The sequence below is a fragment of the Passer domesticus genome, unplaced genomic scaffold (assembly GCF_036417665.1).
Source record: "Passer domesticus isolate bPasDom1 unplaced genomic scaffold, bPasDom1.hap1 HAP1_SCAFFOLD_55, whole genome shotgun sequence".
In the NCBI taxonomy this organism is placed as follows: Eukaryota; Metazoa; Chordata; class Aves; order Passeriformes; family Passeridae; genus Passer; species Passer domesticus.
Genome location: NW_026990163.1, coordinates 298,261 through 322,595, shown reverse-complemented (window position 1 = coordinate 322,595; position 24,335 = coordinate 298,261). Strand labels below are relative to the sequence as shown.

The window sequence follows — 24,335 nt, the reverse complement described above, 5'->3', positions numbered from 1 at the left end:
TTTTTGCACCTGAGGTCAGTGAAAAGAACCTCCACGAATCTCGTCCTTAGGACAGATTGTGTCAACTCTATGGATGATATCTTAGTGGCTGGGAAACAATTGGACTTGTAACTGTTTTAAAAACCATGACAGCTTTGCTAGAGGAAAAAGGATTAAAAATTACCCCTGATAAAGTGCAACATTCAGCTCCTTAGAAATATCTCGGGTGGCAGATCGATCGATTTGAAAATGTGATCAATGTGAAACCACAGAAACTCACCATCACCACTGAAATTAAAACTGTACATGATGTCCAGAAATTAGTGGGAGATATGCAGTATATTGGAACTATTTGTGGGATAACTAACGAAGAAATTGAGCCATTAATACAGTTATTAAGTACTTTGTCTCAGGCAGATGAACATCAGACCCTAAATAAGAGACAACAGCAGGCCTTGGATCGCATAGCCACAAAGGTTGCTACAGCACATGCACATCGCATGATCAAAAACGTGCCACTTCAATTGAGGATCATCAATCAGAGCAAAGAGGGTGACCATTATGCCAAACATCCTTTTGCCTTAATTTGTCAGTAGATAAATCTCGAGCTAATCCCTTAGTTACTTTGGAATAAGTACTTTTACCTGTAAAACAGTCTAGAACTATTACCACTCGACTGGAACTTTTTACTCATTTGATTATGAAAGGCAGAGGGAGAATATTAGAAAGCTGGAGACATGAACCATATGCAATTGTAATACCGTTGGTTAACTGCTATCTGGAATGAGGAATCGGGCATTCTGTTCCTTTACAGATAGCTTTGGCTGATTATTATAGTAAAATTCACAATACCTATTCACGACACCGAGTGTTATCTTTATTAGAGCATCAGCGTCTGGAAGACAGACCCTAGAGAGCTGACTGGCCAGTATCTAGGCTAACAGTGTTTACAGATGCAAGTAAAAGGTCAAAAAAGGCTGCCTGCAGGTGGCAGCAAGATAAGGTAGGGAAAAAGCATGTCATTTTTAAAGAAGTAAAAGATACATTGCAGACATGAGAATTAAAAGCTGTTATTTAGGCTTTTGAAAATTAGAACAATGAAGCCATTAACATTGTTTCTGATTCACTTTATGTAGTTAGCTGTATCTAACACCTTGAAAAAGCAGTACTTAAGGGGGTGAGTAATAAACATCTGTATTCCCTTTTAAGCCGATTGCTTAAAAACTTAAATCAGCAACAGCAAGAATACTTTATTGCTCATGTTCGTAGTCATCAAACTCTCCCTGGTCTGTCTGAAAGTAATGCTCGAGTTGATCAGTTGGTAGCCACTGTCTGGCCAATGCGAGCCTCTGATAAATTCCAGCAAGCTAAAAGTTCCCATGCCTTTTTTCATCAATCTGCAAAAATGTTAAACAATTTAGTCTTCCCCTTACTGATACTACTGGTATAGTGCAATTCTATCCTGATTGTCAATGAGATAGCATTAGTTTAAGCACTGGTGTCAACCCTAAGAGTATTCAACCCGTGCAATTATAGCAAATGGATGTAACTCATGTAGCAGAATTTGGTCAGAAAAAGTTTGTGCATGTTTGCATTGGTACCTACTCTTGTGTTCTACAAGCTACTCCCTTAACAGGTGAGACAGCACGTCATGTTGAAAAACATTTGCACAATTGCTTTGCCATATTACATGTCCCCCAGCAATTAACACTGACAATGGTCCAGCCTACTGTTGCCTATGATTCAAGCGTTTCTGCAATTTATAAAGTATCTGACATGACACTAGTATTCCTCACAATCCTACTGGTCAGGCAGTTATTGAGCATGCTCATCAGACGTTTAAGGGCATGCTGCAAAAACCAAAAGGGGGAACCACAGGGTTATCCCCTGAAGAAAAAACAGCTAAAGCCATCTTTGTGCTAATTACCTTAGAACAGCAAGAGATAGGGATGATCCACCTATTCTTGTGCATCATGCCCTTATACGTAATTCAAGTGAGGAATTGCCTGACAGAGTTCAGGTCATGTTCAAAAGCCCAGAAACAGGGATGTGGGAAGGACCAGCTACAGTCAAATTAACAGGCAGAGGTTATCTATGCTTACTTACAGATAAAGGCATTTGTTGGATTCCAGCCAAGTGGGTGAAGCCCTGTCTGAAACCACCGTCATCAACCCATGTTGTGCCCAGAGGCAGAGAGTCAGCGACAGCCCTGAATCCAGACAGCCCTGAATCCACTTCTTCAACACCTGACAGCTGAACAACGCTCAGAGTTTTTACCAATATTACTAGAATTTGCTGCAGCAATGCAGGCACCCCCACGAAGATTTACTATACACGAGTTGGACACAACCAGAAATTATTTACCTTTACTTGCATCACAAGTTGTAAGTCAGATAGAAAATGCTTGTTCTGTGCATGGCTATGCAGGTAAGCCTTGGCTTAAGGTACATTCTGTAAAGTGTAAGTTTTCAAGTTCATCAAGAACATAATCTTGATGTTCTTGATGAACATCAAGAGAGATGTTCTTGATGAACTTGAAAACTTCAAGTTTAGCTCAAGAGAGAAAGCAAAAATTTAGGTCTACTAACCTAGCATGCAATAGATGTTTTCAGATACTTAGCAATATTAACCCACCCACAGCATTAGCTCTATTTTTAGAGCGTAATCCACAAAGGTCAGAAGGACGTCAGAGTTTTCCCCAGGATTTATCTTTGATAGAAACACAGGATCAAAGATTGTTACTGTGGGTGCAATTACATCTTGCTATAGTTGCTTTAACAAACCAAATTGTACTAGAGAGCAAAATAATAGCTACTGAATGTGGAGCAGGAATAGCAGTGCCACAACAACATCACCTTGCTGACTTTCAGTGGGACCAGGCTAAGGCATACTGGGCAAAGCATAGACGTGATCAGTGGCAATGGCAACAATGGCAAGAGTCTGGCAGATATTAACAACGCTACTCAGTGCAATGATTAGGGAAACGCAGGGATTCTACAACATCCATCAGCCAATTAACATGTGGGTTACATGGGCTAACAGAACAGGGCAGAAATCTTTTTGCTTATCATTAGCTACACCCTCTGATCCATTTTGCACCTGTTTAATTGGAATTCCCTTAGATTCAATGGAAGAATTTGGAAATTGAACCAGAGCTCAAATTGATGGTAACTTAAGTAAGGCCTGGTCAAATTGGTGTACCAATCCAAATGGGGTTGTTACAGAAAATTAGTGTGAAAAATAAGGGATTCATAAAACCCCTTAGGAGCTCCAGCATTTACAATTGCTTGAAACTTAAATACTACAAGTCAAGAATCACAAGAACTGGATATTTTGGGATCAATGCCAGGAAATTACTGTTTGTTCTTTGGGTACTACAAAGATAAAGAGCTGATTAGGGAGAAATTAGGAAAACCCAGAAATGACAGCACTTGGATATCTCCTGTTTCTTCGTGGTATTACAATACCACAGCCTACACTGCCAATTTGGCACAGCGTGTACTCATCAAACAAATATCAGCTAGGATGTTACCTCCTAGAGTTTTTCTCATTTTTGGAGATAGAGCTTGGTCTATGGTTCCTCAAGAAAGCATTAGGAGGACCATGCTATTTTAGGAAATTGACATTGTTTGCCCCAAACATTCAACAGATGCTTAACATCAGGCACAAGTTCCAACCTGCAAAATGTAGTGTGCTTCTATTAAGGTCAGACTGTAAAGATGATCTAGAATTGTGGAATCGACCTTCAGTTACTCTAGCCTCAATTTTTTTCACCAGGAGTAGCCTCAGCACAAGCCCTTACTCAGTTAAGACAATTAGCTTGTTGGGCAAGAAAGCAAATTAACCTTACATCCACAATACTGAATGAACTTACCACTGATGTAGGTAGCACATGCCACACTGTGTTACAGGACAGAGCTGCCATAGATTTTTTGTTGCAAGCTCAAGGACATGGGCGTGAAGATTTTGAAGGAATGTTTTGCATGAGTCTCTCTCACCACTCTGAATCTATTCATAAGAAACTGTCACTGCTTAAGGAAAACATGAAAAAGCTCCCAGCTGTCGAGAATTCCTGTGATGAGTGGCTAAAATCCTAGAGCATAACAGGCTACTTAAAGATTTAGTATGCTTTAGCATTATGACACTTTGTCTCCTTTTAGCAATTTTACTTATAGTGCCTTGCTTACTACGCTCTGTGCAAAAGTCAATTACCCGTGCTTTGAATTCAGTGTGGCTTGTGCAAAAACAAACACAGAACTGTTGAGGATTTTTTGCAGGCTGAGGAGTTTTTGCAAAACAATGGCCATATTCAGCCGACACACAATCCAGCCTGCTGCTAACAATGGATAATGGACAATGAATAATGGACATATTCAGAAACAGGGTCGGTATATCCTTGAGAAAGATACAAGAAGAAGAGCCATCAAGACTCAGCAAGTTTGTCAGCAAGTTTGAGAAAGTGAGAAAATAGAAGCAAAGGGTGTGTCAGACAACCATAGTAAAGCGCATGAAAAATTAAACTATCCAATCAGCATTCTAATTTAGACATGTGAACAGCTAGGATTAACCTATCATGTATTAGCTAGAGACGCATGAACAGTAGAAACTTATTATAAATATAGCCTTTTCAGGAGTAATAAATTTGGCTTCACTTAATCACACTGATCATGGCGTGATGTCCCATTCCTGATCCTCTGCACCACACTGACTTTGCCTACAAAATCCAGAAACACTTCACTGAAGGGAGATACAGGGGGTAAAGCTAGGGTAATTGGAGGATGGGAAGAGGAGAAGCCAGAGCACAGTTGGGGGATTTGGGACAGGGGAAGGGAACAGAGGAAAAAGCGATTGTGGGAAGTAGAAGGAGGACCACAAGATGGGGACCAAGCCATGCGGTGTCCACCATTTTGTGACTTGAAGGAAGGGGGAAGGGAGCAGGGGAGAAAGGGATTATGGGGAGAAGAACCACAAAATGAAGGCAAAGCTATTTGACATTCTCCATTCTGAGACTCTGGGTGAGGTGAGGAATCTGGGAGACGATCTACAGGTTTTACTACAGGTAAAAGGGGTGAGGTATTCGGGTCTAGGGAAGGAGCACTGACAGGGTGATCAGTCCTGCCAGAGCCAGGAGGGAACCGGGGGTGATGTGGGCAGCAAGGGAGACCCACAATGTGGGGCAGCTGTGCACTTGCTGCAGGTGGTTTGCTCCCCTCAGCTCACTCGGTTCGGGATGCTGGGGGTCAGAACAAGGGGGACTGGAGCAGGGATTTCAGGAGGAACTGGGGAAGATTTATTTGGAGTTTCTTTCACTTTCTTTTCCATTACTAATGTGATACCTTTCAATTTTATAAAGAGAGGACAAAAATTACTTTTTGATTCACCATCTATCATTGCCTCTTCTCCAAGTTTCATTCTGATCTTATCCCAAAATCTTAGTGCTTTTACTTCATTAAGGGCCGTAGTTGGAAAATGAAAGAAAATCCACTTAACAAATCTCTTAACTTTTCCCTTAGATAAACAAAACTCTCCTCCCACCAAGGAATTCCCAACTTGGTTATAAACTTCCTTCTCCCTAGCAGACAGCCTCGCACCCACTGTACCCTAGTTGGGTCCGTCCCGGCCACTAGAACACTCAGACCGAGACTATTTCCTAGGTTCTTTTCCACCCACTTCCGAGGTAAAACGAAATCTAAAGGAAAAACACCCGAGAATCACCGGCGGTGGCGGGGTTGGACGTTGCGCACTACGCCTCCCCTCATCCCCGAGAGTCACCCCCACCCAACTTCAGGGCACCCCAGTCGGGTCCGTCCCGGCCACCGCAATACTCACGAAACCCAAGATTCTTGGCAGCGAGAATCTCGGAGGTGGTCCTCGATCCAGGGGAAAGCTCCTCTCCCGCCTGGAACGGAGAGGGTTGGCTTTCCCGGGAGCTGCAGCAAGCAGAGTGCGCGAAATCACCGGCGGCACTTGACGGAGCACGAACTTCACTGGGCAGGGCCGTCCGTGCACCCTGCAGACAGTCCTTCCCGTGGGGGCTGTGCCTCGCCTTGTGCGCCAAAGGGACGCCGGCCCCGCTCACGGGAGACGATCGGGGCCCGCGTCAAGAGCGGCCGTGCCCTGTCTGTGCCGCCGGCGGGCAGGGCCACGGTTCGGCTGGCTCAGAAGGCGGGTTCAGCGCCTAAAGGACTGGTGGCAGAGGAAATAAAGAAGGGCGCGGTGCTTGCTTTCCCCGGCTGCTTTTATTTCTCTGCCGGCGGGCACGGTGCTGTCGCTGGCGCCGCTCGGCCTTGGCAGGGCGGCTTTCCCGCGGGCAGCAGCGCCGGGCCGGGCAGATGACGCAGCGCTCACGGCAGCGGCGGCGGCGGAGCGGGGCGGCCGGAGCCGCGCGGGGCGATCTCTGTCCCGCGGCAGAAACCGCAGCCGCGGGGCAGCAGCCGCACCGGCGGCGCCGGCGGAGCGGGCAGGTGTCCCCTCCACAGCGGTGGCTGTGCCGGCGCCGTGCGGGGTCCGGCAGTGGCGGGAGCCGGCAGCTCCGAGGGGAAGGCAGCGGCGGAGAGCAAGGGGCAGAGAAAACTGCTGCTGTTCTGGAGGAGACCGCGGAAATCGGGGGCGGGGGGAAGGTCAGAAGCCAAGGCGGAAAAGACAAACCAATAGTAAAGGGAAAAGACTGTAACTGACAGAGAATTCTCTAGGCTAGGGGCAGGATTTCTGGGGGCAGACAGAGAGAAGTTACTCCAAGTGCCACAGGCTAGACAAGAGGCAAACATAGACTAAACATCTCCAAACTGCCGTCCCAACCAGACAGCCAGAGACCCAACATACCCAAAGCCCGCTGCAGAGGAGCCCCAAACAGGCTCAAAAACCCCCCAAACCCCCCAAGCCCCCACTGCTACAAATTTGGACAAGCTGTCCTTCTAGATTTAGTAACCTAGGGGTATCTGTGAACCATGTCTATGTCTTGGTGGTGTTTTCTGTCAGCTGTGTGTGGTTTGGTTGGAAAAAGGTGTTTGCTTGAACAGGCAGTGCTGCAAAGTCAGTTCCAGGTTGTCTCAGCTTTTGAGTTGTACAGCCATGCCCTCTGCACAGTTGTCTCTGCTGCTGTTTTTAGACTTCATCAGCTTCTGGGCAGCTGTGTGCTCTGGCATGGTTTTGTCCAGAGGGGAGGGATGGGAGGTGGCCGTGGGGAGAGCAGCCCAGAGCCCAGGCACACGATTGCCTTGGCAGCAGGGCCAGGAGCTGCAGTTATTTTGGGTTTGCCATGGGGTGCAGGAGGAGGCAGATGAACAAGAGTTTTGGTAGACAAAATGTCCAATCAAAGGCTTGGGTACTTGATTTCAGCCTTGCTGACAAAGGGCCCAGTGTGTCCCTGACAGGAACTGACCCTCTCACTGAAGCTGAGCAGGTCCTGATTTGGCTCTTCAGCTGGGCCAGAAACAATGGGATGGGAAGGAAGGGTGTGCATCTGCCCCTGCTGCCTCCAGCCCCATTCCTGGCCATGGCATGGGGGCCCTGGAGGAACTTGGGCAGGCAGAGACCTTGCAGAGAGCAGCAGGGCAGGGAGCTGTGCTGAACATCCTGAAAGCCAGTGAGGCTGAGATGGTGGATGTGTTGGGGTTGGAGAGCAGTGAGCATCCTGAGAGCTCAGCAGCATCTGGGCTCAAAGGCTGCTGGGGAAGTGTAGGAGGGAAGGGCAGCAGCAGAAGAAATGAGGGGCTTGAGAAAAGCAGGTTTTGGCCTCCTGCAGAATGGCTTTGTGGGGACTTGGCTGGAGATCAGCACTGGCTGTGAGGTACCTTAGGGGCAGGGGGAGAATAGTGATCTAAAGCCACTCCCATATCACCCCATCCTCCAGGTGGAGGCAGTGGCACCTCAGAACATCTTGATGTCAAACATGTGAATGCCAGCTGGGAATGTGGTCACTCTTGGAGAAAACTGAGCATAAGGGGAGGGGTGGCAAATGTGTCACATGGGCTGTCCCCCACCCACTCACCATTCCCTCACCCTCCCTTTCCATTCCCCATCCTGGGCCAAGCTGGACAATCAGTTTTCCTTGTCTTTTCCTGCCAGGTGCCAGTTAAATACATATCTAAATGTCTTGAGGCATGAATGGGGGTAAGGCTGGGTGCTTGATCTGAGCACTGTGTTCTTGTCTTTGCAGACCTCCTTCCTGTATTCCAGTGGAGGGGATATGAAGAAGGGGTCATTGGGACCACCTCTGATCCCCCCCATAGGCAAGGCAGTAAGTCCCCCTCTTGGCAGTGCTGCAGTGTAGCCATGATATTTTAGTGAAAAAGCCTCTGCTGGGATTTTTCCTGTCCTGAGGAGCTGAGAGCCTCAGGAAAGAAATGTAAACAATAACTATCTGCTGCTGTGGAATGCCACAGGTGCATCTTCCATTGGTCCATGTGGATTGTTTTCAATCAGTGACCAATCACAGCCACCTGTGCCAAGGCTGTGAGAGTCACAGGATTTTTGTTATTCATTCCAATTCTATTCTTGTCTTTGTAGCCTTCTGATCTTCTCTCTGTTCTTATAGTATAGTTGTAATGTAGTATTTTAGTATAATATATAACATAATAAATCAGCCTTCTGATGAAAATGGAGTCAAGCCTCGTGTCCTCGTCCAAAGGGATGCCGAAACAAGACTGCAGGGTCTCTGCAAAGCTCTCTGCAGCTGGAATTCCAGGAGTCCCAGGAGATGAGGTAAGCCAAGGTGTCTGCTGCTGCAGTGTGCTGTTCACCTCTCTCTTCCCATCCCAAAGTGTGGTTATTTTGCACAGTCAGGTGTCCCATGTATTTAGGCAAACCTCTGTGTATTCACCATTTTGCCCATCTGTGATGATCCAGCACAATGTCAAAGGCAACACCAATGTCCCGAGCACAGAGGTGGTGGTGGGGAAGAGGAGGAAGTGCTTCAAAGCACCTCAAGATGGGTCCTCTGCTGGAGGTGGCTATTGTTTCACACAAAGCTTGGCCAGCTCTGTGTGACTCCAGCAATGGAAAGCTTAAGGACAATGAATCAGCTTTGCATCCTATTGGGTTTCTGTGTTGCATTTCCTCCTTCATCAGGATGCCCATGCTAAGAAGGTTTGCCTTCTTTCATGGTACACCCATTCCCTCCCTTCTCTTTCTACCTCCTCACATGTTCTTTTGTCCTCCATTTTCTGCAGGCCAAGATCCAGCAGCAGAAGCAAGGAGGAGAACTGTGAACATGCAGGTAGGTACAGGGCATGTCTGTCCTAAAATGACCATTGTAGTCTTGACTCAGAGGTGACATTTGGAAAGCTTGGTTAAAAACCATTCCTTTAAAAATTTTTCTACATGCGTTTCAATTGCTTGATGGGCTCAGTGGACTCTTCCAGAGCCCAGTCCTTGGGAGTGTGCTCCAGTGGTGCAGTGAAAATTCCTGCAGTGTGAAGTGTTGAGTGGCAGGAGCTGGAGTGGTACCTTGTGGCCCTGGAAATGCAGTGCAGGAAAAGGAAACATTCCTCACCATCCTGCATATGCCTTTTATCTCCCTTCAGCCTTTCTAGTGTCACAATTAGTAAGGAAAAAGAAGGCATTTGGCATGAAATGGGAAATGTTCCAACTCCTTCCTCCTGCTTTTGAAGCAGAAAAGTTTTCCTTGGGGCAGGTTCTGAGCCGAACCCTTTGAGATGTGAAGGAGATTCATGGACATTACCAGGATTTGTATTGGCAAAAATAGGGAAACCTGCTCTGACAGAATGTCCTTATAAATTCTCCAGTTAGGGAGAAAGAGCCTTCCAAATGGATGCATCCTATGCAAGGTCTGAGTTTGTCATCCTGTGACAGCAGAAGCCCAGAGCCACCTATGGCAGGTTCACCATGCCAAATCTCTTCCCCAGCTCTCTCTGCCTGTGTCAGTGCTGCAGGCTGGGGGAGGAGATGCCTTGGCCTTGTCCTCCCTCCCTGCCTTGCCTGATCCCTGACAAGTGGGATTGTGCCAGACAACATGCGGTCTCTGGTGCATCTGGGTCAGCCAATGCTTTCAAGTTGAAAGCCCCAATGACACTGTTGTTGTTCCTCTGCCATCTCTGGCTGTGTCATGACAGGAGAGGTGAGACTTGAAGAAATACTTGATTTCTGCTGATGCAGAAGAAGGGATCAGATGCCCTGGTCCCTTTGCTCAGGGTTAGTTCTGCCAAATCCTGTCTATGGCTCCTTTGGAATTGCTTATTGCTGATTTGCAATTTGCATATCAGCCTAATTGCTGATATGCAGCTGGAATGCTTAGTGCAGCTAGGGAGAAGTATTGCTCAGTAAGTAAGGTGACATTTTTTCTGGACTAATTCTGGACTAGAAATGACCTATCCCATTAATCCTTAGCTGTCTCACTTTTATTACTGACTGAAGCATTCTAGGTGAATGCTGGGTGAAGGAATCCAGTTTTATGACAGGGATTCCTCTCAAACTGCTTAGCTGCCATATAAATTTATCCTCTGAGAAGACATGTAAAGAACTAGTTCTCTTAGTTCTAACAGCTCTGTTGGAGGGTATTTCAGATGAGCTCCATTGTTCTACTTGCAATTAGAAAACCAGCCTTTAGTCAGGCTGGACCGAAAATGGCCCAGTGTCAAACAGCTAAGAAGGAAAATCCTTGGGGAAAACAAATTATGTGGTGTCAAGAACATACTTGACGTTTGGGTATCACTCCTGCAAGCCTAGACTTTTCTTTGCATGTCCTCTAAAATATTCCAACAAAGAGAAGAAAATGTTGATCTAAATGCAACCAGGTATTAGAACCTGGGACTTTTAAGAACCAAAAGCAGATGTTTACTAAAATCAGCATGAATAAGAGCAGCTGCCCGGCCCTGGGGGCTCTGGGAGGGGGCACAGCTGGCTCAGGGTGATGCTGTCCCCAGTGCCCGGCTCTGGGCAATGCTGGCAGTGCAGCCAGGCAAGGAGCTGCATCTCCCTTCATCCAGTGCCAGCATAAGCACACTTGGAAGTCTCTCTGAGATTCAGTCCAAGCTGGGAACTTCAATCCCGGGTGCAAATCTGTCCTAGAGCATTTCTCAATTATGAGAGCCAGGGGGAAAGGCAGAGGTGTTCTGACACTGAAAATGCTGCTGGGTTGGTGAAATGAGCAACGTCAGTCCTTGTTTACAAATGTGGAGCTGGACTGTGGTGGATCCATCTGCTCTCCATAGTACCTGGAGTTTTTCAAGTAAACATGCGACTGTGAACATCCTCCATGTGAAAAAATGTAAAGCCCAGAGAAACTCCAAAACAGAATGAAGTGACAGACAATCTCTATTCACTTTCCAATCATGTCATCTCGGGGTACTAACTCTGTTCTTCCGGAGGGCAACAGACATGCTGAGGGTTTCTGATATCCAAGAATACCAGGAGAGACATGGGGGGGAGCTTGAAAAGAAAACCTCAGAACTCTCAAAAAAAAAAGTGTGTCCGTGTGTGTTACAGAGGGGGGTGTCTGGGAAATATCTTTGATTTTGATTACAGGTATCTCCTCTAACTCTTCACTGTCTTTTTCTCCATGGACAGGTCTCCATGGCCAGCCCCAGCAAATGTCCAACAGCAGCTCCATCAGCCACTTCCTCCTGCTGGCATTGGCAGACACGCGGCAGCTGCAGCTCCTGCACTTCTGCCTCTTGCTGGGCATCTCCCTGGCTGCCCTCCTGGGCAACGGCCTCATCATCAGCACCGTAGCCTGTGGCCACCACCTGCACACGCCCATGTTCTTCTTCCTGCTCAACCTGGCCCTCAGCGACCTGGGCTCCATCTGCACCACTGTCCCCAAAGCCATGCACAATTCCCTCTGGGACACCAGGAACATCTCCTACACAGGATGTGTGGCCCAAGTATTTTTCTTTCTGTTCTTCATCTCCACTGAGTATTATCTGCTGACCATCATGTGCTATGATCGCTACGTGTCCATCTGCAAACCCCTGCACTATGGGACCCTCCTGGGCAGCAGAGCTTGTGCCCACATGGCAGCAGCTGCCTGGGCCTGTGGCTTTCTCCATGCTCTCATGCACACAGCCAATACATTTTTCTGCCCCTGGGCCATGGCAATGCCCTGGGCCAGTTCTTCTGTGAAATCCCCCAGATCCTCAGGCTCTCCTGCTCCAAATCCCACCTCAGGGAACTTTGGCATCTTGCTGTTAGTGTGTGTTCAACTTCCGGCTGTTTTGTGTTCATGGTTTTCTCCTATGTGCAGATCTTCAGGGCTGTGCTGAGGATCCCCTCTGAGCAGGGACAGCACAAAGCCTTTTCCACCTGCCTCTCTCACCTGGCTGCAGTCTCCCTGCTCTTCAGCACTGGTATATTTTCCTACATGAAGCCCCATTCCATCTCCTCCCCATCCCTGGATCTGGTACTGTCAGTTCTGTACTCGTTGTTGCCTCCAGCCCATATTCCCTCATCTATAGCCTGAGGAACCAGGAGCTCAAGGCTGCAGTGTGGAGACTGATGACTGGATGGTGTCAGAAATATTAAACTCCTGGCCAATTTCTGCAAATCACTTGTAATAAAAGTAATATTTGATACTTCTTGCTGGTTTAATTTTAAAGGTTTTCTTTCTTTTACTTGTTTTCATATTGTCAACAAAGAAATGTCATTGTCTGTGCTACTACTCATTTTGTTTCTCTCCACAGTCCCTGTGGCCACAGACTGTGTCAATGAGGGGCTGTGCTCCCAGTGGCTTGAAACAAACTAAAGGATCTCCCAGCAAAGTTTTCTGCAGAGATGCCCTTTTGTTGCCTTCCCTGGAGCTGCAGCAGCAATGTCTGTGTGCAGAGCTGGGGCAGATCAGTGCTGGCACAGCAGCTGTGCCCAGCAGCAGCAGCAGCACTTGGTGTTGGCAGTGCTGCTGCTGTGGCCCTGCCCCGCTGCCCTGGTGGCCCTGGTGTTGCTGCAGGGCCTGAGTGCTCTCGGGGCCGGGCACAGTCCTGGGGGTGGCAGTGCCGGGGCTGCAGCAGGGACAGGCCATGGGCACTGCTGGGGCAGCGCTGACGCCTCAGGCCAGGCCCTGGGGGCTCCAGGCTCCTTGCCCAGGCTCTCTCAAGAACACGGCCAGGCCAATGCTCAGCACAGAAAAGCCCCAGGGTGAGCAGCCCCAGGCTGGCCGTGGGCAGGCTGGGGGCAAACAGCATGGCTGGGGCTCTGCAAGGGCCCTGGGGGAGACGGGAAGGAGCAGCAGAGCAGGGGCTGATCCATCCCCAGTGCGCTGCACAGCCCAGGGCAGCGTCCCAGAGCATCCTCATGGAGCTGCCAACAACATCCCCCCTCTGCAGCCCTGGCCTCTCCCCCAGCTCACAGAGGTGCCGCATCCTTGCAGGCACAGCCACGGCAGCACTGGCTCAGGAGCCCCTGTTTGCATTGCACAGAGCAGGCAGGAGCACCCCCATGCTGCTGCTGTGGGGACATGAACCTGAGGGAGCACAAATGCCATCAGCCCCTGGGGCCAGCAAGGGCTGGGGGACACCAGGGAAAGCACTCAGCTTTGTCCTGGCCTCTGCAGTCAGCCATAAATTTGTTCCCATCAGCTGGGAGTTTCCTGTGCCACTGCAGACGCTGTTGCTCAGAGCCAGGGCTGCCTGGCAGCCACCCCTGAACTGCCCTGAGCATGTCCTTTGCTTCACCTTTGCTTTCTTTACTCTTCCCTTGTACAAATATCTTCCTCTTGCCCACCCCTGTTCCCTGCCCTGCAAACAGCCCATCCCTGTTTGCCCTTTCCTCTCTGGGCACACTCCCCATTGCAGTTCCTGACTTGGCACCACAGGAACGTCCCTTGGGGAGCAGGATCATCCTCCAAGTGCTGCAGGAATTGTCTGCAGGCTCCTGCAGTGCCTGGTGCTGCTCCCTTGCCAGAGGCACCCCAGGCCAGGGGGGCACATCTGGGCTGCTGTGTCTGCCTGTGGGGCTCCCTGTTCTGGGCAATGAGGAGGAGCTGCAGAGGCTCTGCAGGACTGGCAGGATGGGCTTTGGGGCTGGCAGGAGAAGCTGAGGGACCTGGGCTGCTGGAGCTTCTGAAGAGGAGGCCCAGGGCTCATCCTGCAACTACTCCAAGGGTGGTTTCAGATAATCATAGAATCAGCAAGGTTGGAAAAGACCTTGGACATCATCAAGTCCAACCTGTGCCCTGATACCGCCTTGTCTCTCTGAGCCTCCTCTTCTCCAGGATAAACAACCCCTGCTCCCTCAGCCACTCCTCACAGGAATTGTGCTCCAGACCCCTCCCCAGCCTTGTTGCCCTTCTCTGGACACACTCCAGCCCCTCCAAGTCCTTCCCAAATGGGGGGGGCCCAGAACTGGACACAGCACTTGAGGTGCTGCCTCACCAGTGCTGAGCACAGGGGAAGAATCACTGCCCTGCTCCTGCTGGCCACACCATTCCTGATCCAGGCCAGGAGCCATTGGCCTTCTTGGCCACCTGGGCACACTGCTGCCTCATGTCCAGCCTGCTGTCCATCAGTCCCTGCAGGTCCCTTTCTGCCTGCCTGCTGTCCAGCCACTCTGTCCCCAGCCTGTAGTGCTGCAGGGGTTGTTGTGGCCAAAGTGCAGGACCTGGAACTGGGACTTGTTAAACCTGACCTTGTTGGATTTGGGCCTTGGATCCAGCCTGTCCAGGGCCCTGTGCAGAGCCCTCCTACCCTCCAGCAGATCCACACTCACACCCAGCTTGGTGTCACCACAGTTCCTTGAGGCCGTAGTGTGTCCCAACGGTCTCCATGAGGCCTCCCCGTGTCACAATGTCCCTTTGGTTCCATGGAACCCCTTGGTGTCACAAAGTCCCTTGGATCCTTGGGCCCTTCAGTGTCACAGTGGATCCTTGGTTCCCTGAGGTCTGGCAGCGCAGCAATGCTCTCCTTGGTTCCCACTGTCTTTTGTACCTCCTACTCTCAGACAATAGAAGAACACCTGGTAGATGAAGGGGAGTGGGAGGAGATATCTACTCGAGGACATAATAATGAAAATTCCTCCTGACCCCCACTCCCAAGCCAGGTGCCACTTCAGAACAGGTATGAGCCCCTGGATCTGGAGAGTCATGATTTAGAAGAAAATTATCTGCCCAGTGAGCCTCCCAATTATGATTCATCTGTGAGGATTACTACCTCTAACATCAAAAAGGAAAGAAGGGTAATCATGGTGGGTGACTCCCTTCTGAGGGGAGCAGAGGGCCCCAAATGTGGATTGTACCCACCCCACAGAGAGGTCTGCTGCCTCCCTGGGGCCCAGGTACATGATATCACTGAGAGACTGCCTGGGCTGATTCAGCCTGCTGATTATTACCCACTGCTGATACTCCAGGCTGGCAGTGATGAGATTGAAATGAGGAGTGTCAGGACAATTAAAAGGGACTTTAGGGCACTGGGACAAGTGGTTGATAGGACAGGGGCACAGGTTGTCTTTTCCACAGTCCATTTGGTGGCTGAGAAAAATGGTGAAAGGAATAGGAAAGCTCATATTATCAATAAGTGCCTCAAGGGTTGGTGTTACCTGCAGAATTTTGGATTCTTTAATCACAGGGCAACTTTTATGGCAGCTGGTCTGCTTGGAGCAGACAGACTCCATCCTTCTGTTAAGGGCAGAAGAATTTTAGCTCATGAACTGTCAGAAGTTGTTGAGAGAGCTTTAAATTAGGATTGAAGGGGGAAGTGGATGCAGCTGGGCTGTCTGGAAGCAGACCCAAGGGTGATAAGCCTGAGTTAGGGGTGAAATCAGCAGCCCAGCTGAGGTGCATGGATACCAGTGCACGCAGCATGGGTAACAAACAGGAAGAGCTGGAGGCCATGGTCCAACAGCAGAGCTGTGGTGTAATTGCCATCACAAAAACAAGGTGGGATGACTCACATGGCTGGAGTGCTGCACTGGATGGCTACAAGCTCGTCAGGAGAGACAGGAAAGGGAGAAGAGGTGGAGGGGTGGCCCTTTATATTAGGGAGGCTTTGGACACCACAGGTAATGAAACTAATGAGGATGGAGTTGAATGCCTGTGGGTGAGAATTAGGGAAAGGCCAACAAGGCTGCCATCCTACTGGGAGTCTGTTATTGTCCACCCAGCCAGGAAGGAGTGGTGGACAACTCATTCTGTAAGCAGCTAGAGAATGTTTCTGGATCATCAGCCCTTGTTCTTGTAGGCAATTTAAACTTTCCGGACATCTGTTGGGAACTCAATACAGCTGACAAAAGGCAGTCCAGGAAATTTTTAGAGTGTGTAGAGGACAACTTTTTGTTTCAGCTGATGGGTAAGCCCACCAGGGGAGGGACTGTGTTAGATCTTTTTGTTTTCCAATAGAGATGGGCTGGTGGGAGATGTGGTGGTTGGAGGCCACTTGGGGCAGAGTGATCATGAGATTATAAAATTCTCGGTATTTGGTGAAATCAGGAGGAACATCAATAAGACTTTTGTAATAGACTTTCGGAGAGCAGACTTTGACCTATTTAGGAGGCTTATTCAAAGAGTTCCTTGGGAAGCAGTCCTTAAAAGCAAAGGGATTCAGGAAAAGTGGATGTGCTTCAAAACAGAGATCTTGAGGGCACAGGAACAGACTGTCCCTGTGTGCTGAAAGATGAGGTGACGAGGCAAACGTGCAGCCTGGATGGGCAAGGAGGTTTTGCAGGAACTTAAGAATAAAAAGAGGATACATCATCTTTGGAAGAAGGTTCAGGTCTCTCAGGAAACATTTAAGGGGGCTACTAGAGCATGTAGATGGAAAATTAGGGAGGCCAAAGCTCAGTTTGAACTTAAAATGGTGACTTCTGTAAAGGATAATAAAAAAGTTTTTACAAATATATTAACAATAAAAGGATGGATAAGATCAGTCTTTGTTCTTTATTAGCTGCAGGACAGAACTTGGTAACTGCAGATGAGGAGAAAGCAGAGGTGCTTAAGGCCTTTTTTGCCTCAGTTTTTAGTGGGAAGATGACTTGCCTTCTAGGCAACGGCCCTCTTGGGATGGTTGATGGTGTCAGGGAGGAGAATGGTGCCCCCATTATTCAGGAGGAGGCAGTCAGAGAACTGCTGAGCTGCTTGGATGTTCATAAATCTATGGGACCAGATGGGATCCACCCCAGTGTGATGAGGGAGCTGGCAGATGAGCTTGCCAAGCTACTCTCCATCATTTACCAGCAGTCCCGGCTCACTGGGGAGGTTCCAGATGACTGGAAGCTGCCCAATGTGACACCCATTCACAAGAAGGGTGGGAAGGAGGATCCTGGTAATTATAGGCCAGTCAGTCTGACCTCAGTACACGATGAGGTGATGGAACAGTTTATACTGAGTGTCATCACCCAGCACTTACAGCATGGCCAGGGTATCAGACCCAGCCAGCAGGGGTTCAGGAGGGGTAGGTTGTGTTTGACCAACCTGGTCTCCTTTTATGACCAGGTGACCCTCCTGGTGGATGCAGGGAAGGCTGTGGATGTGTCTATTTGGACTCCAGCAAGGCCTTTGGCACTGTCTCCCACAGCACACTCCTGGAAAAGCTGCAGCCCAGGGCTGGGACAGGAGCACTCTGTGCTGGGTTCAGAACTGGCTGCATGGCCGGCCCAGAGAGTGCTGGTGAGCGCTGCTGCATCCAGCTGGCAGCCATGCACCAGTGCTGTCCCTCAGGGCTCTGTGCTGGGGCCAGCTCTGCTCAATATCTTCACTGATGACATGGATGAGGGGATTGATTCCTTCATTAGTAAATCTGCAGATGACACTGAGCTGGGAGCATGTGTCCATCTGGTGGAGGGTAGGATGCTCTGCAGGGAGATCTGGAACAGTTGGATGGATTGGCAGAGTCCAATAAGATGAAGTTTAATAAGTCCAAATGCCCAGTCCTGCATTTTGGCCACAATAACCCCCTGCAATGCCAGAAGCTGGGGATGGTGTGGCTGGACAGTGGCCAGGCAGAAAGGGACCTGGGGGTACTGCTCGACAGCCGGCTGAACATGAGCCAGCAGTGTGCCCTGGTGGCCAAGAAGGCCAATGGCTCCTGGCCTGGATCAGGAATGGTGTGGCCAGCAGGAGCAGAGAGATCATTCTTCCCCTGTATTTGGCACTGGTGTACTTGGCATTCTTCCTGTGTACTGGTGTACTTGGCATTCTTCCTGTGTACTGGCACTGTACCTCGAGTGCTGTGTCCAGTTCTGGGCCCCCCAATTTAGGAAGGACATGGAGGGGCTGGAGCGTGTCCAGAGAAGGGCAACAAGGCTGGTGAGGGGCTTGGAACACAAGTCCTGTGAGGAGCGACTGAGGGAGCTGGGGTTGTTTATCCTAGAGAAGAGGAGACTCAGAAGTGACCTTATCTCCCTCCACACCTTTCTGAAAGGTGGTTAAAGTAAGATGGGGGTCGGTCTCTTTCTCCAGGCAACAACTGACAGAACCAGAGGACACAGTCTTAAGCTGAACCAAGGGAAATATAAACTGAATATTAGGAAAACGTTTTATACAGAAAGGCTGATAATGTATTGGATTGGTTTGCCCTGGGAGGTGCTAGAGTCATCATCCCTGGATATGTTTAAAAAAAGATTGGATGTGGCACTTGGTGCCATGGTTTAGTTGAGGTGCCTGTTCGGGCTGGGTTGGACTCAATGATCTTGAAGGTCACTTCCAGCCCCACAATTCTGTCATTCTCTGCTTCTGTGACTCAATGATCCCAATGGGTTCCTCCCAGCTCAGCCCCTTCTGCAATTCTCACACTTTGGCTCAGCCTTTGTGTCCCCTTAAGGCTCTGGCAGAGCTGTTGGGGACAGGGCAGGAGCAGGGCAGCCCCAGCGTTCCCCTGTGTGTGACACCCCAGTGGTGACAGCCCCAGCGTTCCCCTGTGTGTGACACCCCAGTGGTGACAGCCCCAGCGTTCCCCTGTGTGTGACACCCCAGCGGTGACAGCCCCAGCGTTCCCCGGTGTGTGACACCCCAGCAATGACAGCCCCAGCGTTCCCCTGTGTGTGACACCCCAGTAATGACAGCCCCAGTGTTCCCCTGTCTGTGACACCCCAGCGGTGACAGCCCCAGCGTTCCCCTGTCTGTGACACCCCAGCGGTGACAGCCCCAGTGTTATAGTCCTTGTAATTCAAAGGTGGACCCACATCTGGAATCTGGATCTCACCAGCTGGGAGACTTCTTTCTTTTTTTGGAAGCTGGACCCCACCATCTGGGGATACTCCTTTCTGGGATACATCCTGAGAAAAAATAAATCACAATAGTGTATAGAACTGTGACGTAAAAATTGGGAATAGAAATTGCTATTGAGTAAAAATTGGAAATAGAAATTGCTGAGAAAGCTTATGAGTACCCCTATAAATACCTGTAAGCCCCAACTATCACTATGCAGTTGGAGGGAAAATTTTCCCCACAGTACCCAGCGCTGTATTGCTTATACCTTACAATATTAATTAATAAATTGATTGCTGCTTGAATATTGGCCTAGTCACACCTGTGATAAACAACACCCTTCCCCACCAAGGAATCCACAATTTGGTTATAAACTTCCTTCTCCCTAGCAGACAGTCTCGCTGTACCCCATTGCACCCCGGTCGGGTCCGTCCTGGCCACGAGAAAACTCAGACTGAGACTATTTGCTAGGTTCTTTTCCATCTATCTCCCAGGTAAAACAAAAACACCCAAGAATCACCAGCCATAGGAGTTTTTAATGTTGTGCACTGTGCCTCCCCTAATCCCCGGGAGTCACCCCCACCCAATTTTAAGGTACCCCAGTCCGGTCCGTCCCAGCCAGTGGAATACTCACGAAACCCAAGATTCTTGGAAACTAAAATCTCGGAGGTAGTCCTTGAACCAGGGGAAAACTCCTCTCACGTCTGAAATGGAGAGGGTTGACTTTCCCGGGAGCTGCAGCAAGTCCAGCAGATGGTTTCATAAGGGACAGATTTGCAGAGAGAAGTGGGAGTGCAGGAGAGCAAAGCACTTGGGCAGGAGCAGCAGCAGCTCCCCAGCAAAGGCTGACCCCAAGCCACGAGGGTCCCACATGGATCAGGGATAACTTGCTGTTCACTGGCACTGCAGGTACTTTTACTCCACACTTGCAAGCTCAGGAGAGCTTGCCAAAGCCAGCAGCCCTCCAGAGAACCTCCTGGCTCAAAGCCTCTGCCACAGCTGAGGGAGAATCCACCGGCCACCTCCGCTGGCTTTTCCTCCCACTGAGCTGCTCGGGGGAGGCAGATAAAGATCACAGAGCACCCACTGCAGGGCTTCCCTGGGAAGGGGAGACCAAGCTGGCTTGCAGCTACGTGTGACCAGCAGCACTCTTTGTTTCTTCCATTTTGGACCTGCCCTGTTCCCTACTCTGCCTTTCACAAGAGCATCCCAGAGCACTTCCAAAGGAAATGGATGAATTCAGGCACCAAATCCCTTCAGTGACATTCCAGGTTTTAGATGCAATATGCATGAAAACAGAGGCTCTGAGAGGGGAAGGCACTTTGTTGTGCAGGAGGGAGACAGCAAACTCCTGGAGAGACCTTTTCATCATCCAGAGCTTTTCAGCTCCCATCCCAGTGCATGGCAGTAGAATGTCCTGACAGGGAAAGGATCCTGCACTATCTTCTCTCAGAAAAATGTCCCCTCTGATCTGAGATCTGAAAAACTTCTCTGACAGCAGGACGGGTTAGACAAGCAGCCCGGATGGGCAAGGAGTTTTTGAAGGAACTAAGGGGAAAAAAAGAGGGTGTATCACCTTTGGAAAGAGGGGCTGGCAACTCAGGAAATGTTTAGGGATGTTGCCAGGTCATGTAGGAAAAAGATGAGAGAGACAAGAGCCCAACTAGAACCTGAAGAAGTCCAGTCATTGCAAGCAACCTTTCCTTCCCAAAATGCCATCCTTGCTTGGAGTATAAATGGCACTGGAATGCTGAGTGCTGAGCTCCTGAAGCCCAGGGACACACACCCTGGTGCCAGGGCTGGTTTACTTGGCCTAAACCATTCAAAAGCACCAACACCCCCTGAGGCCACACGTTCCTTTCAGTCTTGGGCCATGTATCTGACTGAAATGCATCTTTCAAACCAACCTCCTCTTCTCTTCATACTCTTCTTTCTCAGCAGGAAAAGCCTTCCACTGGAAGTGGGCTGTGATGTTGCTTCTGTTTTGGATGAACACAGTTCTGTGGCTTGACATGGTGATCAAAGTCTTGTCAAGCTCCACAGAATTTGTGCTCAACCCAATGCTGACATCCACAGCTTCTCCATGGAGGTGTGTGTGGATTCTTTCTTCACCTGGAACAAAGCAAAGGGGAGTCTTTGCTCAGCTCACTGGCTGATGGAAGCACAAGGAACACAGCAAACCACAGGTCACAGAAGGAAGGGTCACAGTTTTTAGCTGAATGAGTTCTGTGGATCAGTCCATTGATCACATCCTGACAGCTCTGTGTGGAGAGCGTGGGGATGTCCGGGCAGCTCCTGCAACACCTTATTTCTGAGTGTGTTTGTAGAGATGTGGCCCCAAGGTGACAGTGTGTACAGTGGGGTTGCTCCATGTGCTCCGGTGACAAAAAAAAAAAAAAAAAAAAAAAAAAAAAAAAAAAAAAAAAAAAAAAAAAAAAAATTAAAAGGGCAAAGTAAAGATTAGTAAAGTACAGAACAGTTTCTACATTAAGACTGAATGGGATTCCTCAGCCTAGAAATCAAATGGGAGATAGATGTGAGAGGTTTGCAACAGCAAGAACAGCCTGGCAAGTGGGGACAGAGAAAAAATTGTTTTGATTTGTCAAAAAAAGGAACTTGAGGGCCTGAAACTGTTGTTAGACAGAAACTACATATATGTGTAAGGGCCACAGAGGAAAAGGCTCTGTGACAAGCCAGTGGAGAAGCAGCATATGGGACAGAGGTGTGCAAGAAATCCATTGCATTGGAGACAGTCTGATGGAGAGCTCACATACAGCACTGCTCAGGAATAAAAGAAAACTTCACCCAGGCACAGCCACATGGCAGTGGAGGATCAGGGATCCTCCTTCCTCCACTCAGCAACTCCCAGCAAAACAGGAGTCCAAAATCTTAGCCTGTTGGAGGGGATCCACTTTCTCAAGCCCCCAAACACCAAGGAGTTCTCAGTTTGCTTTGGGGTGCAGCTGAGCAGGGGAGGCACCTCTGGAGGGAATGGAGGGCATGGGACAGCAGGGAGCCGTGGTGCAGAGCTGTCCTGTGCCCGGGCAGGCCCAGCACTCACCTGTGCTGCAGCACACTGCCAGGCACCCGCAATGGTCACCGGCCGTCAGCGCGTGGAATCCCACTGTCACCTGCACGGTGCCACCAGCGCCCAGAGCTCCTGCGGCCGGAGCCACGGAGAAAGGACTGCAACACAAAGAGAGCCATCAGGGCTGGCCACACTTGGCCGTGAGATCCCTTCTGCACTGTAGCTCGCCTCAGCTCCCTTGGGGTGAAAAAGGAATATTAGATGATTGGTTCCTCGCAAATATTAAAATGAATACTGAATGTGTTGTGTTGGAAAGTTATTTTGTAGTACAGTATGAATCCTTTTTAAGTAGAGTGTTAAATATTGTTTTCGGCTATAACGCAATATCAAAATAGAAACTATGTGATGTAAGATACTTTTTCTAACTAGCTCAAGAAATGGATAAGATAATCAAGAAATTTTTTGCACAGAGATAACAGCAACAAGACACCCAAAATCCCAAGAGAAGAATTATTGCCTCCTCACTGGGGAGAACCAGACTTTGTGGGGACGGAGATGACTGATTTACAAGATAAGGGGGAGAAGTTGACAGTAAACAGAAAAATCTCTAGTTTGAAAGGAATGTTTGCATCATGTATGAGATATATGAAGATGCAACAGGCTATTGCTTTTAAGAGTTAATCCTTTGTTAGCAAAAATGTTCTGTGGCAGAGCAGAGCACCTGGATGTCCATAATTCTTTGCTTTTTTATTGTCCCTTTATTGTCCTAACTTTGATTGTCCAAATTCTTATCGCTCTAATTTTTATTACTATTTTTATAACTATTTTATTACTGTTAAACTTTTAAAACTTTAACACAAGTGATTGGTGTTTTTCACACTTGGGCAAGCAGGGAGCAAACCAACCACAGTCAGCAGAAGACAGGGCAGGGTCAGAAACAGCCATGGAGCCACTGCTGAGGAGATCCAGCCCTCACAAGATCCTGTGGGTAAAATGACCTCAGCTCCCCATACTCTGCATCCAGCTCTCTGCAGTGACACTCAAGGCTCCCACTGCCAGCAATCCCATCAGAGAATGGTTTGTGAAGAGCACAGAGAGGCTTCAGAGCCATCTGCATACACAACTTGACACTGACTGCCTCAGGAATTTCTCTTTTCCTGCTGCCTATAAACCTCATCTCAAGAGATGCAAATGTTACAGCACTACCTGTCCTGGGAGATTACAGCCCAGGAATCAGACAGGGAGAAGGAACCTTTCCCTGAAGACCAAGCAATAGTTACTGTTGAATATGCAGTGTGGTTCTTTGGTGTATTTTACCTTAAAAACAACCAGATTTAGCCTAGAAATGGCACATTTGATCAGCATTTCAATGAAGCTGCTCTAAGAAAAGGAGCAGTCAAAACTCTGAAAGAGTGCAAATGCACATTAGACCAATACAGTGACATGGAAACCCAAAAGGAGGATGCCATTTCCAGTCTGAAGGATCCAATCCCAGCTCAATGAAGCACCATGAACAGGAGCACATCAAGGAAGCAGAACAGGAGGTATCCGTGTATTTACAGCAATGCACTCTGGGACTGTGGGTTGTCATCCAGACTGGTTTGCTTGGCCTAGCAGAGAAACTCTGTGCAATGTGTTGGAAATGTTGATGCAAATGTGTTGGTGCACTTTGGATTTAACAGCAGCAATCAGGATTGGTCACCAGGTAAAGAGCTCTTGCCTGACAAACACAAGACTCATCCATGCTTTGATGCTCAGGGAGAGCTCAGGGGAAATGTGCTTCTGCCCAGCAGCTGCTGGGCTTTGTGCTTTTGTACAGCCCCACTGAGGAAACAAAAGTTCCTGGCCTTGGTGCTTTGCTGCTGCTCAGTCTGTCACTTCCAAGTGTCTTCTGGGGACTTGGTGATGAATTCATCAGACACAAAAATAAAGAGAACATCTGGCAAGCTGAACTTTGTTCATGTCAGCAGTGATGAACTTGCTTCAGGTTCTGCTCATGAAGGACCTCTTGCTGCAATTACAGGCTGAGCTGTTCCCATTCCCACTGGTGAGAACATCCCTGCTGGCTGATGGAGAAGCCTTGGGCCAGCAATGTTCATGTGCTGGATGTGAGGCTTTGGAGAGAGGGGAGGAAAGACAAGGCCCCAGCAGCCCCAGAGCTCCTGCATGTGCTCCAGGGCTGATGCCAGGGCTGCTGCAGCTCTCTGCTGGGGCTCGGGGGGATCAGTGCCTGCTCTGGGC

At 49.0% G+C, this 24,335-nt stretch overlaps 1 protein-coding gene and 2 long non-coding RNA genes across 8 annotated transcripts in view; 2 read left to right on the top strand and 1 right to left on the bottom strand.

Moving 5' to 3' along the window:
• The window catches only part of LOC135292868 (uncharacterized), a 42,160-nt gene extending 36,216 nt beyond the window's left edge, over nt 1-5,944 (bottom strand). For all 3 annotated transcript variants that reach the window (XR_010355029.1, XR_010355030.1, XR_010355031.1), the window contains exon 1: nt 5,809-5,944. This is a non-coding gene — a long non-coding RNA (uncharacterized LOC135292868). The remainder of the gene's footprint in view (nt 1-5,808) is intronic.
• Nucleotides 2,554-12,509, top strand: LOC135292867 (olfactory receptor 14I1-like). 3 transcript variants are annotated; one of them, XM_064406927.1, is made up of 5 exons: nt 2,554-5,038; nt 8,138-8,218; nt 8,609-8,682; nt 9,150-9,196; nt 11,506-12,509. In XM_064406927.1, the coding sequence occupies exons 1-5, from the start codon at nt 4,952-4,954 to the stop codon at nt 12,198-12,200; spliced, it is 984 nt and encodes a 327-aa protein (XP_064262997.1). In that variant the 5' UTR covers nt 2,554-4,951; the 3' UTR covers nt 12,201-12,509. The 3 variants fall into 3 exon arrangements, with proteins under 3 accessions (XP_064262997.1, XP_064262999.1, XP_064262998.1); XM_064406929.1 differs by lacking the exon at nt 2,554-5,038 and adding an exon at nt 6,250-8,046; XM_064406928.1 differs by lacking the exons at nt 2,554-5,038; nt 8,138-8,218; nt 8,609-8,682 and adding an exon at nt 8,714-9,066.
• Nucleotides 12,510-14,737: 2,228 nt separating this feature from the next.
• LOC135292890 (uncharacterized) lies at nt 14,738-21,512 on the top strand. 2 transcript variants are annotated; one of them, XR_010355054.1, is made up of 2 exons: nt 14,738-14,984; nt 21,008-21,512. It is a non-coding gene; the product is annotated as an uncharacterized LOC135292890 (long non-coding RNA). The 2 variants fall into 2 exon arrangements; XR_010355053.1 differs by having other exon boundaries at nt 21,005-21,512.
• Nucleotides 21,513-24,335: the final 2,823 nt, after the last annotated feature.

What these genes read in the sequence shown, in the direction of transcription:
- LOC135292867 (XM_064406927.1), top strand. Translation starts at nt 4,952, where the DNA reads ATGAAGGCAAAGCTATTTGACATTCTCCATTCTGAGACTCTGGGTGAG. An exon ending in ATCTACAGGTTTTACTACAG is followed by an intron (nt 5,039 to 8,137) that starts GTAAAAGGGGTG and finishes TTGTCTTTGCAG; the next exon opens with ACCTCCTTCCTGTATTCCAG. An exon ending in CAGGAGTCCCAGGAGATGAG is followed by an intron (nt 8,683 to 9,149) that starts GTAAGCCAAGGT and finishes CATTTTCTGCAG; the next exon opens with GCCAAGATCCAGCAGCAGAA.